Source organism: Bombus flavifrons, chromosome 9 (assembly GCF_040668555.2).
Source record: "Bombus flavifrons isolate JBK064 chromosome 9, iyBomFlav1_principal, whole genome shotgun sequence".
In the NCBI taxonomy this organism is placed as follows: Eukaryota; Metazoa; Arthropoda; class Insecta; order Hymenoptera; family Apidae; genus Bombus; species Bombus flavifrons.
In genome coordinates this window covers 12,270,275-12,288,992 of record NC_138450.1, presented here as the reverse complement: position 1 = coordinate 12,288,992, position 18,718 = coordinate 12,270,275, and the positions used below count along the sequence as shown (strand labels likewise).

Sequence of the window (18,718 nt, the reverse complement as noted above, 5' to 3'; positions counted from 1 at the left end):
GATTTCAGAAGCCACGTCAGATTCACCGTTCGATTCGTTCGCCGTTCTTCTGCCTCTTTTCTTCCATCCTAATTGCTTCTCCATCGATTTGGTTAACTCGTTCCACGTAAGATTTAAATGTCAGGAAATGAAAGTATCCCTGTCGAAAAAAATTCGTTCTTCTTCTTTCGTTCAAGAGAGATTCTGGCTCGTTGACAACGAAGACCTTTTCTGCGGGTCGTTCTTCGTGTTTTACGACCGTCTCGTCCAAACGGGCAATTGTATCTGTTCTTTCGGTTAAAACGTATTGCTTTCATTGAAGACGATTTGTTATGAAATAGTCAAGTACTTTTCTATAAATCGTTTGGCGGAACAGGGGAGGATTTAATACAGAATTCGTAGAAGATTCGTTACAACGGCGATGATATATTTTAACATTTATTTAATAATATAAGAATATTTCTTATCCACAATTTGATGCTTTTGTTCGGGAAAATTATTTCTCTTTTATTTCATCCACTCGCTTCTTTTTCCATAAAGTTACTTTTAAACAATGTGGATTAATTTTTTCTTAACAAAACGAAACGATTATCCGATTGAAACTTATCAATTTCTCTCATCAGCTACCTCTTTCCATTCGACTCTTCTCGCATGTTTTCGTGTTTAACTGTAACTTTTAGCTTTGCTTCCACTCTCGAAAAATTCGCTCCCGTAAAGGATCGACACTCCTGTTCGAAGCAGGTTTGTCGTCGAAAACGAGTCTCTATGCTAAAAAAAAGGCTGTTTGCCTCGACTAACGTTTATATCGCAAACGCTCCTTTCGAAGTCGTCATTTTTTAATTATTTCTGGCTTCATCCGCATTCGGATCTGGTTCCAATCGTTACGCCATACAATGAGGTATGCGGTGGATAAGAATCGAAATAATCGTCCGATTTCGATCTTATTGTACGATGATATCATCAGTCTGTAAGTAAGCGATATAATCGTAAACAGTAATTTTCTCAAAAAATCGACGGGTTAGTAAAAATCGTTTCTACCTCAAAATCTAATGCGATTACCTGTGTATCTGATCTGCGAACATGCGAACGAATGTGACCAGCGAATTCTGATTTTTGTCCCCAATTCTCATTCCAATGCCGCACTGTGCACTGGCCCGATGCGATCGTTCTTTAACTCGCAACGCGCTTTCCTACAAAAATATCTAGTTTCTACGCCTTCGATCCGTGAAAGAATACTAAAAATATATTTCACAAAATAGTTACGGTTAGTTGTTTCTTATCATACAAAGGTTTTGTTCATTTTCGATGGTAAATCGAGGGAAACTTTATACGTTAAAGATACGATAAATAAAAGCAACTTTGTAAGATAGGAATTTCATTCGTAGGAAATTCAACACAGGGTAGGATTATTCGAATCAGCTAAAAATTCAGCATCGAACGTCGCACAGTACGATCGGATTTGTACGTTACGAGAAGAAAATTAAGAGAATGTCAAGCACGCAAACATATCGTTTCTCTTATCGAAAGATGAAAAGCGATAAACAATAGAGAAAAATAAAAATTTGTAAACTTCTGTGTAAAATCGTTCTGTACGATAAAGCTTCCGGAACGAATAGTTCCTCGTTCGTTAATCCCACGATTCCTATTCTTCTCTTTCTCAGACGACGAGCACGTGTATCAGTTGCCAAGATTTTCTTTGGCCATCGATGAAGTATTACGATCACGTGCTAAGGATGTGGCAATAAAAAAACCAAGATCCAATGTCCCATTTCGCCGTGGCTTTTGCTTTTATTCGAAACCTGTCTCACGGCTGGCGTGCAACTCGTCGTCTCGAACGAATCTTCGTAGTCGCGAGACTGTGGCCAATTATCGTTGCGTAATACCGATCGTTCTTGTGAAAACGTTCACAGACAGATTACGCACGGTATCCATTCATTCCTTTTCACTCTTCGCTCGAGTCGTTACACGCTCGATTAATGGAAATCCTAGTCCTGTTTTCGCTATCTTGTCATAGTCGCATCGATACGATCAACCAATACGACGATTATCTATCGTAGTCTCAGTCGTAGAATATAGAAACGCGCGTTTTCAGAAAATTCCAGGGAAAAATTCTCTTCTTCCATCATCTGCAGTGTCTTCGTAAACTGTGTACTACGTACGTAGGTGTAGAATGGCGCGCAAAAATACGTGAACGCTCACCGCTGAAAACTTTTATGTTGAACTTTTACGTTGTAGAAAACATTTTGGAATTTCATTAACGTTGCAACAACTACTTTCGTTGTATTAATAATATTTCAAATCAATCTGGAAACGCGTATAAAAGCCACGAGATATTTACCGCAAATATATATTTAGCGAAAGATTAGTATACAGCATAAATAATCATCTTGGGCGTATAATAAGCGTGAAAGACGATCCTACCGAATATCGAGGCTTATTCGGCTGTATTATAATTTCTAAAAGACACACGTGTGCTTGCATTAAACATCTTGTGTACTTTCCGTGTACGTTTCTACGTTTGTTTCAAAATTTACCAATATAATCACCATATCCGTATCTCACGATGCCAGTGAAATTTCAAAATGTTTTACGTGACACGCGATATTCAAAAACGTTTACGAACGTTCGATTACTTTCGCGAACTACTGTACGTTCTTTTGCCATGATTATAATTTAATTGAATTTAATTTAATATAATTACAATCGAAGAAAAATAACGACGATATGGGAGAGCGTGCAGATATAATTGCGATTCGAATTTCTAATTGAATTTGAAATTACATATCTGGATGGGTCAATCGCATCGTACGCAGTTGCTTCAGAAAAGGTTTGATTAGCGACGTTGAATTTTCCTCGCGATTTCACTTTCGCTATCTTGCCATAATCGCACGTGTTACGAATCGTAATACAGATACTTCGCAAAGCCATCCATAATGATTCCATCGCGGCTGGAACTCGTAAGAGGAATTAGAAAGAATAACAGCGCAACTATTACTATTCTACGAGCGTAGAATCTCCTTCAATGGAGAACACAGAGATATGATTGCTTATTGGTTATTTTTATTTCTAAATTATAACAACACGTCTGCTTTACGATCGATACTTAATGGATAACGTAATTGCGTCATTGCTCCAAGCTTTGCTTTTTTCCTCCCATTTGGTTTCAATTTACGACCAATTGTCATTTTATGGACTTGAAATATGTGGCGTGTAATATAGATTATAAATGAAGTTTAATCGAGATTCTTATTGTTTCTCTCGGTGACATTACGATCACCCGTCTTCTCGTTTATCGCGCGATTGACAAGTCGAATATCTTGAAACGTGGCTTGCTTGAAAATTGTTCATTGTGAGATTTGGCGAATCGCAAGGCGAATTACTTAGCTTGACTCAAATATCCTTCTAACTCAAATAATTCTATCTTACTCTACTCAAAACCTCGGTGTTTCTTTTATTCGGTATTTTAGCAATTTACCTGCGCCAAAATACGTTCAAACTACCTGCTACGAATGATTTCGGCAAAGAATGTCAGGCTGCGTGAAACCAAAACGTAATGAATTTTTCTTATTCGCGTGTTTCGTTACACGATCTTCGAGAGACAGACTGCGACGTTCATCGGTGGAACCAAGCAGCCAAAAAAGTTCACGCATCGATTAACACATGACAACGTGCGAGAGCCACGAAGATTGTAAAAAGCAAACGAAAATACCGGAAAACGAAAGAAAAGAACGCGTATCGTTTGCTTTTCACCGCGATCTTCGAAACTTCCACCAGGTGTTAAGATGTTCGCATCGAAACGAAAGAACGTTTAGCGTATCCCGGCAAAATTCAACGCTGTTCTCACGACTAATTCGATCGCAAAAACAAAAGATCCGCTCACGTACGTGAATCCGTAATCGGATAAGCAAATCCAGCGGACGAAAAGAGGCGAAAGCAAACAACCAAGAGGCAAGAAGGAAGAACCACGTTGTTAAGACGACTTATATTCGATGGTTCCACGATTCATCCAACGTCTACATAGCTGCAGACATTTATGGCGTTGTTCGATAGAGATAGCGGTCCTCAGTTCCTTTGCTCTTGTCTGTTCAACAGCGTCAACGCGGTGTTTTGACTATCTGGTAACGAGGATCTCGCGATTCGTACGTCGAAGATCTTCTTCAGAGAGCGGGGAAATTGGCTGTTTAAACCTGCGTAGATTATGGGGTTGTAGCAAATGGAGGATTTGGCCAATAACGCCGGAAGCACAGCTACCGACGCCGATGGCTTCGCCTAGAAAATTAATCGAAGATTTTGTTAGAATAATCTGTTGCACCGTCTCTCGCTCAACGATTTCTATTAGCTGCATGATAAGTTTTGTCGGTTGTATTGTATCGTCTATCAATAGCGTTGTGATTTCTAAATAAATTATCATGGACGTGATTATATTAAAAAACGGAAGATTCTTAAGTAAAGAAATTATTATGTTTATAAGATTGAAAGTTCAAACGACAAGTTAACTCCTTTTTCCAGTTAACCGTCACTGTTAAGCGTCGATGGCGATGTTCAGTGCTAGGTTCGGAGACCAGTTTGAAACACAAAGTATCATCGAATACATACGAAACGAGTGACGATATTTAACGGGCATTGTTATGGCGTTGCGTCTGTTAATGGCACCTGCTGGTAATACGAAATTATAACGAAATACTTTCACCCTACATGTATAGATATGCAAATCGTTCACGGTGTACGAACAAAGGAAGGTGCATCTCGTATCGCGTGCAACGATACAGCTTTCTCAATTTCAGCCGACCTTACAAATTAATATGAAACTGGTCTTGATGGTGAAGAACCTCGTAACACGAGTTTTCGTGTTATCTCAGTTCTATCAATGAAAATTTGAATTTTACATGACGCGTTAAACGAAACTTTGCAAGAACAAAATTAGAAATTGTTCGTCTGATAACACTAAGAAAAGATATATTCAAGAAGATCCATGTAAGTATTAAAAGGAAGTTGTAAAATTTTCTGCGTGAAATTATGGAACTGTGACCACTTTACACGATTATACTTTTGAATATAAATTTACAACTTACGTCGAAATATTGCGCGGCAATCGCGAGAGCAGCGTAAGGCGACCAGGCGAGCAGGAAGGCAGTTATCATTAGTGCAACCATTTTCGTGATCTTCGTCTCGCGTCTTCCGCTTGCGCCTGTGAAACAAATTATTTTCGAGCTGCTAGCGTGAGCAACGGAAGTATGGCTCTTTCACAAATACAAGAGGCAAACTACAGAAGAACTCTGTTCGTATTAACTCCGTTTATGTATTTCGAATTTTATTATTTAGCGCTCAATTAAATAGCCTTCCGTCGATCGAGCTCATTTATTTGAAGGAAAAATTCAAGAGAAAATACCCCACTGACCTGACTAAAGAAATAAAATAGACAAACTCGAAGATGGTATCCCGCTGGGGGTAGCCATCCACATGTTATTTAGCAATTAAGCTAGAAACATTTACCAAATGTCCAGCTGGACAAATTGTAAAGTGCAAATTAAATAATAAAGAAAAAGTAAATTTTCTTATGTTCAATTTTCAAGGTAAGAAGTAAAATAGTCAAACTCGAAGATGGTATCCCGCTGGGGGTAGCCATCGACATGTTATTTAGCAATTAAGTTAGAAACATTTACCAAATGTCCAGCTGGACAAATTGTAAAGTACAAATTAAGTAATAAAAAAAAGTAAATTTTCTTATGTTCAATTTTGCAGATAAAAAATAAAATAGTCAAACTCGAAGATGGTATCCCGCTGGGGGTAGCCATCGACATGTTATTTAGCAATTAAGTTAGAAACATTTACCAAATGTCCAACTGGACAAATTGTAAAGTACAAATTAAATAATAAAGAAAAAGTAAATTTTCTTATGTTCAATTTTCAAGGTAAGAAATAAAATAGTCAAACTCGAAGATGGTATCCTGCTGCGGGTAGCCATCGACATGTTATTTAGCAATTAAGTTAGAAACATTTACCAAATGTCCAGCTGGACAAATTGTAAAGTACAAATTAAATAATAAAAAAAAGTAAATTTTCTTATGTTCAATTTTCAAGGTAAGAAGTAAAATAGTCAAACTCGAAGATGGTATCCCGCTGGGGGTAGCCACCCACATGTTATTTAGCAATTAAGTTAGAAACATTTACCAAATGTCCAACTGGACAAATTGTAAAGTACAAATTAAATAATAAAGAAAAAGTAAATTTTCTTATGTTCAATTTTCAAGGTAAGAAATAAAATAGCCAAACTCGAAGATGGTATCCCGCTGGGGGTAGCCACCCACATGTTATTTAGCAATTAAGTTAGAAACATTTACCAAATGTCCAGCTGGACAAATTGTAAAGTACAAATTAAATAAAAAAGAAATATTGCGAGGAATTCCTATTGTACGAATCGCTTATCTGCCGACAAGTTTACATAAACGAAGCTTTACTGTAATTCCGAGGAGATTTCGATCAGACTCGATCAGATCTTGCGTTCTTAGAAAAGATTACGATCAGGAACTAACTTACCTGCTCTCTTTCGCACTTTTCTCAAGGTCACTATAATTGCCACGTAACTGCTACTGATCACCAAGACGGGGATGATCAGACCAAACACGAAGAGGAATCCTATGTAGCTGTCGCTTTTGGTAAGAGGGTCGTGGACTTCCCAGGACACGCTGCAAGACACGTTTCCTGCCTCTGGACCGTAACTACCCCAGCCAAATAGTGGTGGCAGAGAGAGGCAGAGTGCATAGATCCAGACGAAGATTCCAAGTGTTATCGCATGCCTGTAGAAAACAGACGATTCGTACAGACAGTGCGTGAAGTAAAATTATAAGGCGACTTATTGTCAGCGTGCATAATATTGGGTTGGCAACCAAGTGATTGCGGATTTCGTCATTAAATGGTATTGACAAAATCTGCAATTATATTTAGTATATTATTCAGTATAGTATTTATTTATAATATTTGATATATTTAGTATAGTAGGTAATTGCATAGACAATACAGAGTATCTCGAGAATTAGCCTCTTTCTTTGTTTTTAAATAACTTGGCAGAGAAATAAAAAATTCATTTATGTAGAATAATCACGGAAGACACGTTGCAAATTTTGAAAGAATTGCATCCAAAATTTGTAACGGAACGTTTCTTCAAGAATAGATAAGGAAGTTACTGGAACATTTCGTACGACAACTTTCGCTGCAATCGATTAAAGTTTCAATATCGATGGGAACAAAGTTGGAAGTAAAAATCTCCTTTTTCTAAGAAACACGTGTCACGTCCGAACGCGTTCAAGCGATAACGTACGTTCTACACTCTTTAATTAATATTATCAGCGTCAGTTTAATTCGGTTTTTGGTTGGCCAACGATTGTCGGCAAAAATTTTCGCGTTAGAGGATTACTTCGTTTACGATGTTCAGCGAAGTAATCGTGGCTTGCGGCCGGGAAAATTTATTTTCTCCTTTATCATCGTAGCGTAAACACTTAAGAACATTTCTCTACGCGTTTTCTTTTTCATCGTCGAAACACCATTCTGTCTTAACGTAAGAGTAAAAAGCTGCACCTTATGAAGCGTCTAAAGAACGGAGACTGACAGTGTTAATCCAAAATTGATTAGAAGATCGGTAAAATACCGTTGAAATGATTCACGCGGATTTTTAATCTTGAACTTATCCTCTAGAATCTAGAACGACGTTCATAATTACACAGGCAACTCTCGCGGGTTATTAAAGAATGCTACTACTTTACAGGCTCGATCCACGACGTGAAACATCTTTGCTTCGAACGCTTTCGTATTCGTCGAACAGTTGACGGCGCAAAATGTTACAAATTGTTAGAAAAGGCTTCTCCGAATTTCTGTAGAGAGTCAACAATTTTCGTAAGATTTTCTCAGCTTGCGATACAAATTTTTTCCACTATAAAGTTCAAAGACTGCGATTGAAAGTTGTTTGGCGGGTCTCTGTTGAATTCTGATCTATGAAGCCAGTTGTTTACTGTTATGCTTTTTATCTTTTGAATATTTATAAATTAGTAATTATTTCTCGCCGTGAACGTTCATTTACATAAAAGCATAAACATGGAGCTGTATTTACATAAACGCTCGATTCATAAGATTGATCTGAAAAGCTATAACTTGTAATTGTAAGCGGAACGAACGATCAATTCGCCTTCGCGTTATTCGATTCGACATGCGACGTATCTCAGCGTGTAATTAGACAGAGCAAAGAAAAGCATCGTGTATTATGCAGGATCGAGTGTTACGATCCACTTCTTCTCAACATTGTTCACGTGCACGTGTGTCGCGACGAGTTGAGATTTTCGGAGCGGAACGTCTATCGTGTTGCTCCGCGATTCGACTGACAAAGTCAAGGCCATTTTTCTTCACCTTGACGAAATATATACACAGTTCTTTCGAAATATCTTTGGCTGTCAAATAAAGTAAAAGTAAATGGAATCATTCTCACCTTATGGACAGAGCTTTCATCGGTCTGGCTACCAGTAACCATCTTTCAACAGCCATTACTGTCAGGTTCCCGATACTGGCGAACCCCAGAGTGGACATGAACCAAGCGTACCTTTGAAAAACAAAAAAAAAAGTTGTTTCAATGGAATTGTAACAAGTCAAAGATTTTCGGTTAATATTAATCATTCTGGGCAGGAGAAAGTGGGCGAAAGATTAATGAAATTTCTGAAAATTGTTAGATTTGATTTCGACCTGGGATCTTTGGCATATTTTATTCTATAAGTATCATGGGAACTTGAAATTTTTATAAATTAATATTAGTCGCGTTATTACAGTCAGAATAATATATTATTGTAATAAACCATTAGTAAGATCAATGAAACTTTAAAGTTACAATTTTATCAGATACAAAAGTATCTTGAAAAGGCAGTAAGATATAAGAATAATTATTGTAACCAGTTTTATTTTAAACTATAATTTTTCTATAAACTTCTTATGAACTTATATTTGACCGAAGGCTATATTTTTAAACTTTTATTTATAAAATATGCCAGTATAGTTTTAGAGAGAGGAACTGGGACATCCTGTATGACGACGTCAATTTTGGACTACAATCGTGTCGATTTACATTTCTCAACTTTTCACTAGAAATATCCGTTTATTCCCAATTCTCTCTCGGACTTAGACGTAACATTGTTTGCTTTTATCATTTGCGGTTTCCACGAAGAATTCTTCGAAGGTTTGTTGAACGTTTAAACGATGGCAAACCACGAAACTCCACTTTGCGGTAGGTACACCGTGCGCCAGATACTTTCTCTTAATTTCGTCGTCTCGACACCATATTTAATGACCTGGAAGAGACACAGGATTTTACGAGACCGAGACAACGTTTCATCTCGTTATAACGAAACTCGTCCATTCTACGAATCCTAAAGAATTATTAGTTCCAGGGATAATTATACGTTCCGTTAACGAGGAAATTCGTCAAATTTTGTGACAAAATGAAGGCAAAAATAATTCATAAAAGATACTCGGCTCACTTCTACGTTCTTTTATTAAACACTTTCAAGTCTCGACGATTTGAGCTCGAAAATACATCATTTTATCTTATATCCCACATTTATAATGATGATAAGTATACATGTATTAAGATATTTATATATATAAAATTGATTATATTGCAATAGTAATAGCTATATCCAAAGATATAAAAATATAGAAAAATAACGCTAAAAACAGTGGCTGAATTAAAGGAATTACAGAGTTAACGAGAGGAAGCGAAAATGAAATAACCTGCAACTGAAAAGATGGGCCAGACGATAAGTACTTACTTGGAAGAAGATAAAAGTTAACCAAATGAAACAGGTGATAATTTATCTAAACAGAAAAGAACTCGAATAGGCTAAAGTTTTGCAGAATTATCTTACGATAATTACGTTTAACGAACCGCATCTTCATCGGCGCACGCTCTTAAATAATTACATTCGTGCCGATAATGAGCATTAATGTATTAAATAAATGAATTTTCTATGCGTGCTATTGAAATTCTACGAGCGAAACGTGCATGACTGGGAATGTCACAACATTCACACATTGCGTTTGTGCTTGGAAGTTTCATCTGGAACATAAGTAGTAACATAAATAGTACTTCCTACTTCGTTTTCCTTGGATATTCTAATTCTTGTGAACGATTATTCTGTATCTCGTGCGATTATTTTGTATAAAAAAAGTGCTGTATCATAGAGAATCAGTGAACAAAACTTTCAAATAAACGTAGAGAAATATTTGAATGAAATAAGTTAAGAAGATGAAAACGAGTTATTCATTTGTGAAATCTTCATAATTAAATTCATTTTTCTACATTCATTAGCTGTAATTTTAACGTTGTAAAGTAATCACGTTCCCAATGGAGACAGAATAGAAGAGAGCAGAGAAGGGCTGGTTTCGTTGGCCCTGTTTCGGCTGTTCTATTTCCAGAAAAATCTTCTCCTTTCAATGGTAGCTTTTGTAGCTTACGTATGTTGCTTTACAAGCTCGTTAAAAAAATGGCACAATTCGCTCTGTACGTGCATGCCTACCAATACTGACGCAGTAGCGTTAGATCTGTCACGACAAAGAATCTAATTTTTCCTTTCACCAAGGATCACGGAGTGTCTTTGCCAACAAGAAATTTTACCGTATTCCGTAAATAGCCGATATTGATGGTGTAAACTAATTATAGCGTAAATCGAGGCAGCGTAAACTAATCGCAATGCTGTAATGCGAATTCTTTATCAGACATTTTCACGTTTGTCTTTAATTTTCAAGTGTGAGCCGCGGGGAAAACAATTCTGCTCAGCCATTAATTTTCAGTAAAAGTTGCCCGACTTTCTTTCCGTTCGTTGGAGTCAGCCGGTTTAAACGGCAGCAAGAAGATTACATTTATCCGAGATTCAATTATTCTCCACCGCGAAAAACCACGATGTGCATCGCGATTACAACGAAAGCGAGTAAGAAAAGGGAATAATAGAAAGATTACATTCGTTCAGGATGAAAGGGAATATCGTATGGTATGTAGTTGATATGCCTCGGAGAAGTTTCATGCGATTACGTTTAATAAACGATAAATTATACCAGAGGCACATTTTGTAGCCCCAGTACCATCCGCCTGTGATAGCAGAAACCATCGCAACAGGATTTCCAAACGCAGCCACCAGGAAATCGCCAACCTGAAGTAAAAATTGTCCTTAAATTATTCACGTTGAGTCTTTACTCAAACGGAAAGGAACAAATGTGTAAAACAATTATCACATAAAACGAAATAAAAGAAAAAACAAAACGATCAGAGAACTTTCGCAATTTTTCAATTTCCATTCAACACTCGTATTCAATTCCACAATGGGAATATTTTCGGTGATATTCGATGAAAACACGGTGCTACGAGGGTGCCATTGGAGGACTGATTGACACAAACGACGCGGAAAAATACCGTTCTGTTGCGGTAGATTCCACCGTGAAGTCCGTAACTTTATAAATATTCATACTTTCCTATATTTTTTCGATCGTTTCGTATCTCCAGCTCGCCGAATAATTGTATCGTAAAAGGAAAACAGACAGACGGAAATCAAAGTTAAAGGTGTGATAACACGAAAGCCTGCCGTGAAAGCTCCACGAATTTTATCGACTTAGTACTCTAAGGTCGATTCTGCTTTCTAGAAGAATTTCTTCTAGCCGCTTTCGTTGCTAGAGTACGCGCAACTCCATCTTCTTTAACTATAATTCCTCGAATTTCAGAGCTTTCATCCTCTTCTCCAGCCTCATCCCCGGGAAAGGAATCATAATTGTATGGAACGTTCTTACAAAATTCAGCAGAGATATAAATCGATGATGCGTTAATAATTCTGTAATAAAATTAATTGAAAGGACAACATTCTTCAACGTTACAATTAAAAATGAAAGAGTTGAAAACATCAATTATACGGTGGAAAATTAATGTACGCGAAGCTTCCATTAAATTAATGGAGTAAATCGATGTGACGAGAATCGATTTTGATATTTTTAATAAAAATCTGAACTACGCAAATACTGGTTTCCAAATTGCTCGTCATGGTTTCGGTTAAAATTCTCCCGCGATTGTAATCTAAAACAATAGAAAATAAATTTATTCCACGAATTTTCCGATTAGAATTTTCGATCAACTGAATCTTCACTTACCAATTAGTCAAAAGATGAAATTTCATAAAAGTAATAAAATTTACGACAATTCCAATAACTGGATAATAATTTGATTGGTTTTTAAATTATAAAAATCCAATCAAGTTATAGGTATATCTAGTTTCCCATGGAAGAGAAAAGTAAACGATTCATTTGCATAATATCGAATGACACAGTTTCTATGTGAATAACGTAGAGTGTAACTAATACGTCTACTTAGCACCGCGCTAAAGAGTTGCATAGAGGCGCGATATACAGACGTATAAATTATTCGCATCCACGAACCTTAACATCTCCTATGCGAATTATACGACTGACAAGATTTCATATAAATACCTTTAACGATATTATCCTCTCTCATTTAAACAAAACACAAATAAAATTTTATGAGTAAACTTTACAAATTACGAATTATTTGATTATTCTATACAAGATTATAAAATTGTAAAGCAGATGTGTATAATTTACAATTTATAACTTGTAAATTTGGTAATATTATTAGTAAATAATAAAGGTTTTGAAGAATTTAAAAAATTGATTTATATAGACCTCTATTTTACAACAAAACAATGTTGGAAAAGATAATAGATATCTGTCGACTGCAATTATGAAGAAATAATTTTTAAATATCGAACCAATTAATATTCTTACTCATTCCAAAATGAATTTACTAAACTAAGATCTTTCAACATCTATTATATAAATCATCCCTCGCAAACTTCAAAAACCAATATGAAAAACGTTATAAAATCAGCTAATATCGTTTCAAGAATTATTATTTGATGTCTTACGACAAGATTAACCAGGATCACGTTGACGGGTGTCCACAGTATCTGCGCGTCCTTGACGATCACGATCGCCACCAGAAGATTCATGGTGAAACCAAAAAATCCGATAAATCCCAATGCGATCGCTGCAACGACGTACACCATCGGACTGACTTGATCATCGGCATCGTAAACGACATTGTCCACGGTGCTACGGTTCAAGGACATTCTTCCTGTATTTTTCTGTCTTTACACTTCCACACTTTTCCGCTCTTTTTTTTTTTTTACCACCGACACGAAAAAGGGGAAAAAGCAAACGAAAAAGCACCACGTGCCGATTGAACGCACGTTAATCGTCGGACAGATTACGTTCCTTTTTTCGAAGTCGCGCAAGAAGTGGACTACATGCATCAACCAAAAGCAGTTTATGACTAAGTTTCAAACTGTACGTACCCTTATATAAAGCCCGGATGAAACTACCCTTTCCTCCGACTGCACGTACTCTCTATCAGTCGCCGTTACCGGCTAAAACCAACCCTCTTGCCGGCAGGTAGAAACAGCATGCGCGAAACTACAGCAGCAACCCCCGTTCAACCCCTCGCGGTTGCCAGTTTCATTCCATTAGGATGAAATCAACGATCACATGGTCATATTGTTTTCAACCTCTGGTCACTTGGTGCACTTAATTGCATTGGGTAAGGATATTCTCTCTTGAGGATAGATGTATCATGATGGAAACTAGGTGATGAAAGAGCTGGAGATCTGGTTGGAAGTACAATCCTGAGAACTGATGCTGGAATCGAGTTTGTTTGGATTCTGTGCTATATTCTGATTAGACAGAGAGTTCAAATTGGAATTATGTATAAAGGAAATTTCTTACAAATTACTAAGAATTATTTTTTTAAGCAAACTTGATTTTGTTGTATTGTATCCTTTGCATGTAGAGTACAAAGAATCCTTTTTCGGCGAGGAAAAAAATTTGCAAATCCAATTAACGGCAGGGAAAACCGTACTTGTTATTTGTGGATTATTGCGGATGACAGGCCTCCGATTGTTTACAGAACTTACATTTAACGAATGGATGTGTGATGCAGGATTTTTCTCGAGCAGATTAAAAAGTTATGTCACACTGTGTAAATTGATAAAAGAAATCCATAACATTCGTTTGTAACACATCGAGAGATTATGAAACTAAATGATGCTTTATATTAAAAAGAGAGAATGTGCAATTTTATAAACAACAGACAGTATTCTTTATTTGACTATATCAAGATGACAATAAATTTGTTGCAGTAATTTGTAGGTATTTAAATTATAACTTACAATATAAAAAGTATCTTTAAGACTATCGAGTCAATTTACATGTCTTCTGTGTCACTGTCTGAATCTTCTGCCATTGCTTGTTTCGCTTTTGCCTCAGCGTCAGCTTTTACGTCCGCCGGTATGCGCTCGTGCCTTCCATTCGTGTGTTTACCAACCCAGCTCATTTCAAGCTCAAACTGCTTGTCTTTTAATTCATCGTGAACAAGATAAATTATACGTGCTGCTTCTTTTACTAATTCATTGCAAGTCATTTCAGATAGCTTCAATTTTTCAATTTCCGTCTTTGCAGACTGTTTTGCCTTGCCTATAAAATGATGTATTTAAATATAATGGTTGTGCTGTTGGTATGTACTAATATATGTGATATGTCCGTTTTAAATATATACATCTAATTATTTCTATAAATATCAGAAATTCGAAAAATATTTCAGATGATAGTTGTTTGATTTCATGGGGAAAACTTAATAAGATATATCGATTCTTTTTTTACTTTCTTATTTTTCAGAGATTTCAATAACATAACTTTTTAAAATGAAGGTATACGATTTCTTATACACCATTCGATGCATACTTTAATTCTCTACAAAAAAGTATTAAGGTACCTCGATTGAAAAATGATTAGTTCGAAAGATATTTTAACTTTACTTTTGTAAAACTTATCGTATGAAAGGCAGGGAAAATATAAACATAAAAACATTGCGTTGCCTTCCCTTGCCTTCCATACAATAAGTTTTACAAGAATAAAGTCAAAATATCTTTCAAATTAATCACTTTCGACCAAAGTATTTTAATATTTTTTTTGTAAAAAATTAAAAATTGTATCCGATGTTTATAGATGTTTATAGAAGATGTTTATAGAAATAATCATATGTATATATTTAAAATGGACATATCTCATATATTAATACATACCAACAGCACAACCGTAGTACCCATAGGAAACTCCAGAAGGATCTATCATATACATAGCTGGACCATCGTGTTCATATGCACCAAGTATTACAGAACAGCCATATGGCCTGACTGCCGAATACAAAGTATACGCATGCATGTACATAGAAACTCTTTCATTTAAGTATTTCAGAGGAATACCAATTCCATATTGGGATTTGTAGCTAGACGCTTCGGATCTAGCGATCTCTACGATCTGTCTGGCATCGGATATCAAACCAGAAACTGCCATACCAAGATGTTTGTCTATATTGAATATTCTTTTATTTGTGCCAACCTCATAAAGCTTGGAAGTAACTATCTTTTCCACAGCAAATACAATGCCATCTTTTCCTCTTAATCCTATAACTGTTCTATAATCAAAGCAATATAATTTTCAAATAAATATTTTAAACTATAACAAAAGTTTATAAGTTATTGAAAATTCTCTGTGTCACTGCAGTATCTTTGAAGTCTTGCGAACGGTGTAGATAACCAAATCCGCAAAAGATATTTTTAGGATAAATTGACAAATAAAATTATTTGAACACTCACCCTCCATTTTCGACAGCTTTTTGTGCATATTCCACTTGAAACACACGTCCGTCAGGTGAAAATTGAGAAGCAGACAAATCATACTGAAAATCAGAAGGAGGTTATATTTTATTATTGTTCATAACTAATAGATTATCACAGTTTCTTTTAGATAAATACACTATATATTTACCCCTGTGCCTATGGAACTCATTTTTTAGTCAATCGTAGTTATAAGTACTGTAATACTATTACAGGCAAAAATTGTTTATATGCTCAAACGGCGTGAATAGGCGAAAATCAAAACTTGATCGTCAATGCTGTATGCCTTATCATGATAGGTTAGTTGCCAAACTGCAGAACTGACATCTGGCGGCGAATACGAAAGCTTTTAGTTTTTAAACGACTGTGATACTAATGCGTTATTTCTTCATCGTAAAATTGAAATAAAATAGGAAAAATTAGGTAAATCAACGTCTAACGTTTTAATTAAGTATCTCGTTATGTTTAAGATAATGCATATTTTGTCAGATACCACTGTTTTTATGTTTTTTCAATAAAAATTAAATCATTTCTAGGAAAGGAATGCTAGAAAACATCAAGATGGCGCATATGAATACGAATTTGAAACTGCGAAGTAAGATTCTTGTTAGTTTTGGAAGAAGAAGCAGGTAACTAAATATGTAATATGTTAAAATTATGCAGATATACTGCGTGTATATTGTTAGTAATTTTTCAAGCTTTATGGTACATGAATCATAAAATTCTAGATATATCTATATGTATAATGATAATGTTGCACAAAAGAAATATCAAATTAGACGTTTTCTGAAATGATTTAGCTTACTGTATAATTTGAGGTGAGAGGGAAAGGAATATTACTATATACAATAGCATATCAAATAGATACAAATTAAATTACAACAATTGAAGTATACTATATAGTATATTTAAAATATGTAGGTAGTATAGAGATGAAAAAGGTTAAAGTATTTTGGATGAAACGTTTGAACTAATAAAATAAAATTTTTCAGCACAATCTGAATATTTCAAGTTCAATTCTTAGTGCACCTAAGTACTTCGGTTTTTACACTGTCAGAAATTAATTATATAAAGCCTAACAATTATTGTAATCTACGACGTTACTAGAAAAATGATCAATTTGTTTAAAAAAGGATAATTGATAAAAGTTAGTTTTTTCAATTGACACTAATTATCAAATTGACAAATAACAAAAAAGAGCTCTATGGACAAATGTAATAATTGTAAAAAATTAAAGGAGTCATTTAGAAGCGTAGAATTTATTTTTGGAAGCATCCAACAAATACTATAGGTTCTTCCAGAGTATCAACTATTAATTATATATTTTCATTTCCCCTCTTCCTTCAAAAAATTCTTAATACTCTCTTTCTTGCAAGTATATTGAGGTGGACAATTATCTGCAACACCATGTTCGATGGCTTTTCGGAATTCCGCCATTATTTGCTGGTACTTCCCTTCAATCGACGAACCTCTGAAAAGTAGATACAGCTATTTTTAAAAATTGTGAACTGCGAATATTTATGTACATTTATGCCTTTATGAACACAATTAAAGAAACGGGACCTGAGTAGAGATTTATTTCATGTACTAAATATTATGTATAAAAAATACTTTACTTTGTATATTTTATACATTTTTGAATATTATATGCATTTTATTTATCCTTTGTATCTTTTTTTCATAAAGGCATGAAAATTCACAATCTAGTGCTAGGCGAACTAAAAGATATATTTAGAAAAATTTATTATAAATTACGTACTGGGGTAGCAATTTTATTGTTTGGATGATCATTTCTGCAGCTCCTAGATATTCTTTCGCGACGTGAGGTTCTTCACAAGCTGCTCTATACAGACAGGTATCTCCCATTAAGTATCCTAATGCCAACGTAACTTCAGCTTCAGATACCACATTTTCTAGAAATATATTATTATTTTCAATATTTCGTATGTCTAAATATAAGAAAATATTGTTCAATTTTGGTAATTGTTTCGATAAAATACACCTTCTTCTAAGTCGCGTCCTTTGTAACCATGATGGCCTAGATATCCTGCTCCAAATACGACTGCTTTTAATACCAAAAGTAATAACAAATTTGATAAATTCAGATTCAATACCTGTAAGAATTGTATCGTTAAAAATTAATACTTCATCTATTCTTAATTCGTTTATTTTATAATTTCTGACAAAATTACTTCAGTATGTTCAGTTTTGTAATAATTTCCGTTATCATTATTATGCTACTATATAAGATATTTCTCACCAAAAATGTTGAAACTATGTAGACGAATATTTCACGAATTAAAATTAAATAATTTCGCATAGTGTAACACGAGGTATATGTGTTTGCTTCTGAAGCAGAGGCGAAATCAAAGATTCCAGTTGCCTTTACTTTCTTAAATTGAATATAAATGTATTTGACCTAAGCTAAGGTGCTAGAAACACCTTGTATACGATATTAAATATGTGCATAATAAATATAATTCACTATTATATTTATAATATATTATTATATGATGACATACCTGACTACTAGTCGAGGATCTTTGTACAAGCTCCTTCGCTATTTCCATCAACATAGAAACTCCATGCTTCTTATTACTTGGTTCCTTAAGAAGCTCTTTATTGCCTTCCATGTTTCTAGCAATAACCCCATAACTTACTAATCCCATGATAATCAAAATCTTCGCATTTAACATCATTTTCTGCCAACTTAATTTAATTTCTCACCATATACACAACAGACTGGACCTTTTGGTCAAACTAAAAGTATCTCACGAAACAAATCAAGTATTAATTATAATCGAAATTATTCATCGTATCGTAGGAATATTGTACAAAGAAAAAATTATTGTAAATTCTCGTGTAAGAGAAAAGTCGTGTACTTTGCGACATGAGAAGAACTAAAGTAACGTCGCAGACGATGGGAGCGGTGATTTTTATAAGGTGACGTTTTCTGTTGCCAGCAAACCGTACAG

At 35.1% G+C, this 18,718-nt stretch overlaps 3 protein-coding genes and 1 long non-coding RNA gene across 6 annotated transcripts; 1 reads left to right on the top strand and 3 right to left on the bottom strand.

Annotated features, from left to right (window-relative positions):
- Positions 1-439: 439 nt before the first annotated feature.
- LOC138183697 (green-sensitive opsin) lies at positions 440-14,015 on the bottom strand. 3 transcript variants are annotated; one of them, XR_011174123.1, is made up of 7 exons: positions 12,939-14,015; positions 11,068-11,162; positions 8,456-8,566; positions 6,517-6,776; positions 5,052-5,167; positions 1,039-4,248; positions 440-944 (listed from the first exon to the last, which is right to left on the bottom strand). XR_011174123.1 is itself a non-coding variant. In XM_069121028.1 (7 exons), the coding sequence occupies exons 2-7, from the start codon at positions 13,077-13,079 to the stop codon at positions 4,042-4,044; spliced, it is 930 nt and encodes a 309-aa protein (XP_068977129.1). In that variant the 5' UTR covers positions 13,080-13,125; positions 13,368-14,015; the 3' UTR covers positions 440-4,041. The 3 variants fall into 3 exon arrangements, 2 of the variants coding, with proteins under 2 accessions (XP_068977129.1, XP_068977128.1); XM_069121028.1 differs by having other exon boundaries at positions 440-4,248; positions 12,939-13,125; positions 13,368-14,015; XM_069121027.1 differs by having other exon boundaries at positions 440-4,248.
- A 128-nt stretch (positions 14,016-14,143) lies between these two features.
- Prosalpha7 (proteasome alpha7 subunit) lies at positions 14,144-16,054 on the bottom strand. The gene is made up of 4 exons (XM_069121034.1): positions 15,895-16,054; positions 15,723-15,805; positions 15,150-15,541; positions 14,144-14,541 (listed from the first exon to the last, which is right to left on the bottom strand). Exons 1-4 carry the CDS (start codon positions 15,913-15,915, stop codon positions 14,273-14,275), a joined length of 765 nt encoding a protein of 254 aa, XP_068977135.1. The 5' UTR covers positions 15,916-16,054; the 3' UTR covers positions 14,144-14,272.
- On the top strand, positions 16,044-16,822 carry LOC138183711 (uncharacterized). The gene is made up of 3 exons (XR_011174131.1): positions 16,044-16,166; positions 16,280-16,372; positions 16,736-16,822. It is a non-coding gene; the product is annotated as an uncharacterized LOC138183711 (long non-coding RNA).
- Positions 16,823-17,069: 247 nt separating this feature from the next.
- On the bottom strand, positions 17,070-18,442 carry LOC138183053 (uncharacterized). The gene is made up of 4 exons (XM_069119584.1): positions 18,266-18,442; positions 17,746-17,857; positions 17,503-17,692; positions 17,070-17,214 (listed from the first exon to the last, which is right to left on the bottom strand). Exons 1-4 carry the CDS (start codon positions 18,440-18,442, stop codon positions 17,070-17,072), a joined length of 624 nt encoding a protein of 207 aa, XP_068975685.1.
- Between the last annotated feature and the right edge of the window lie 276 nt (positions 18,443-18,718).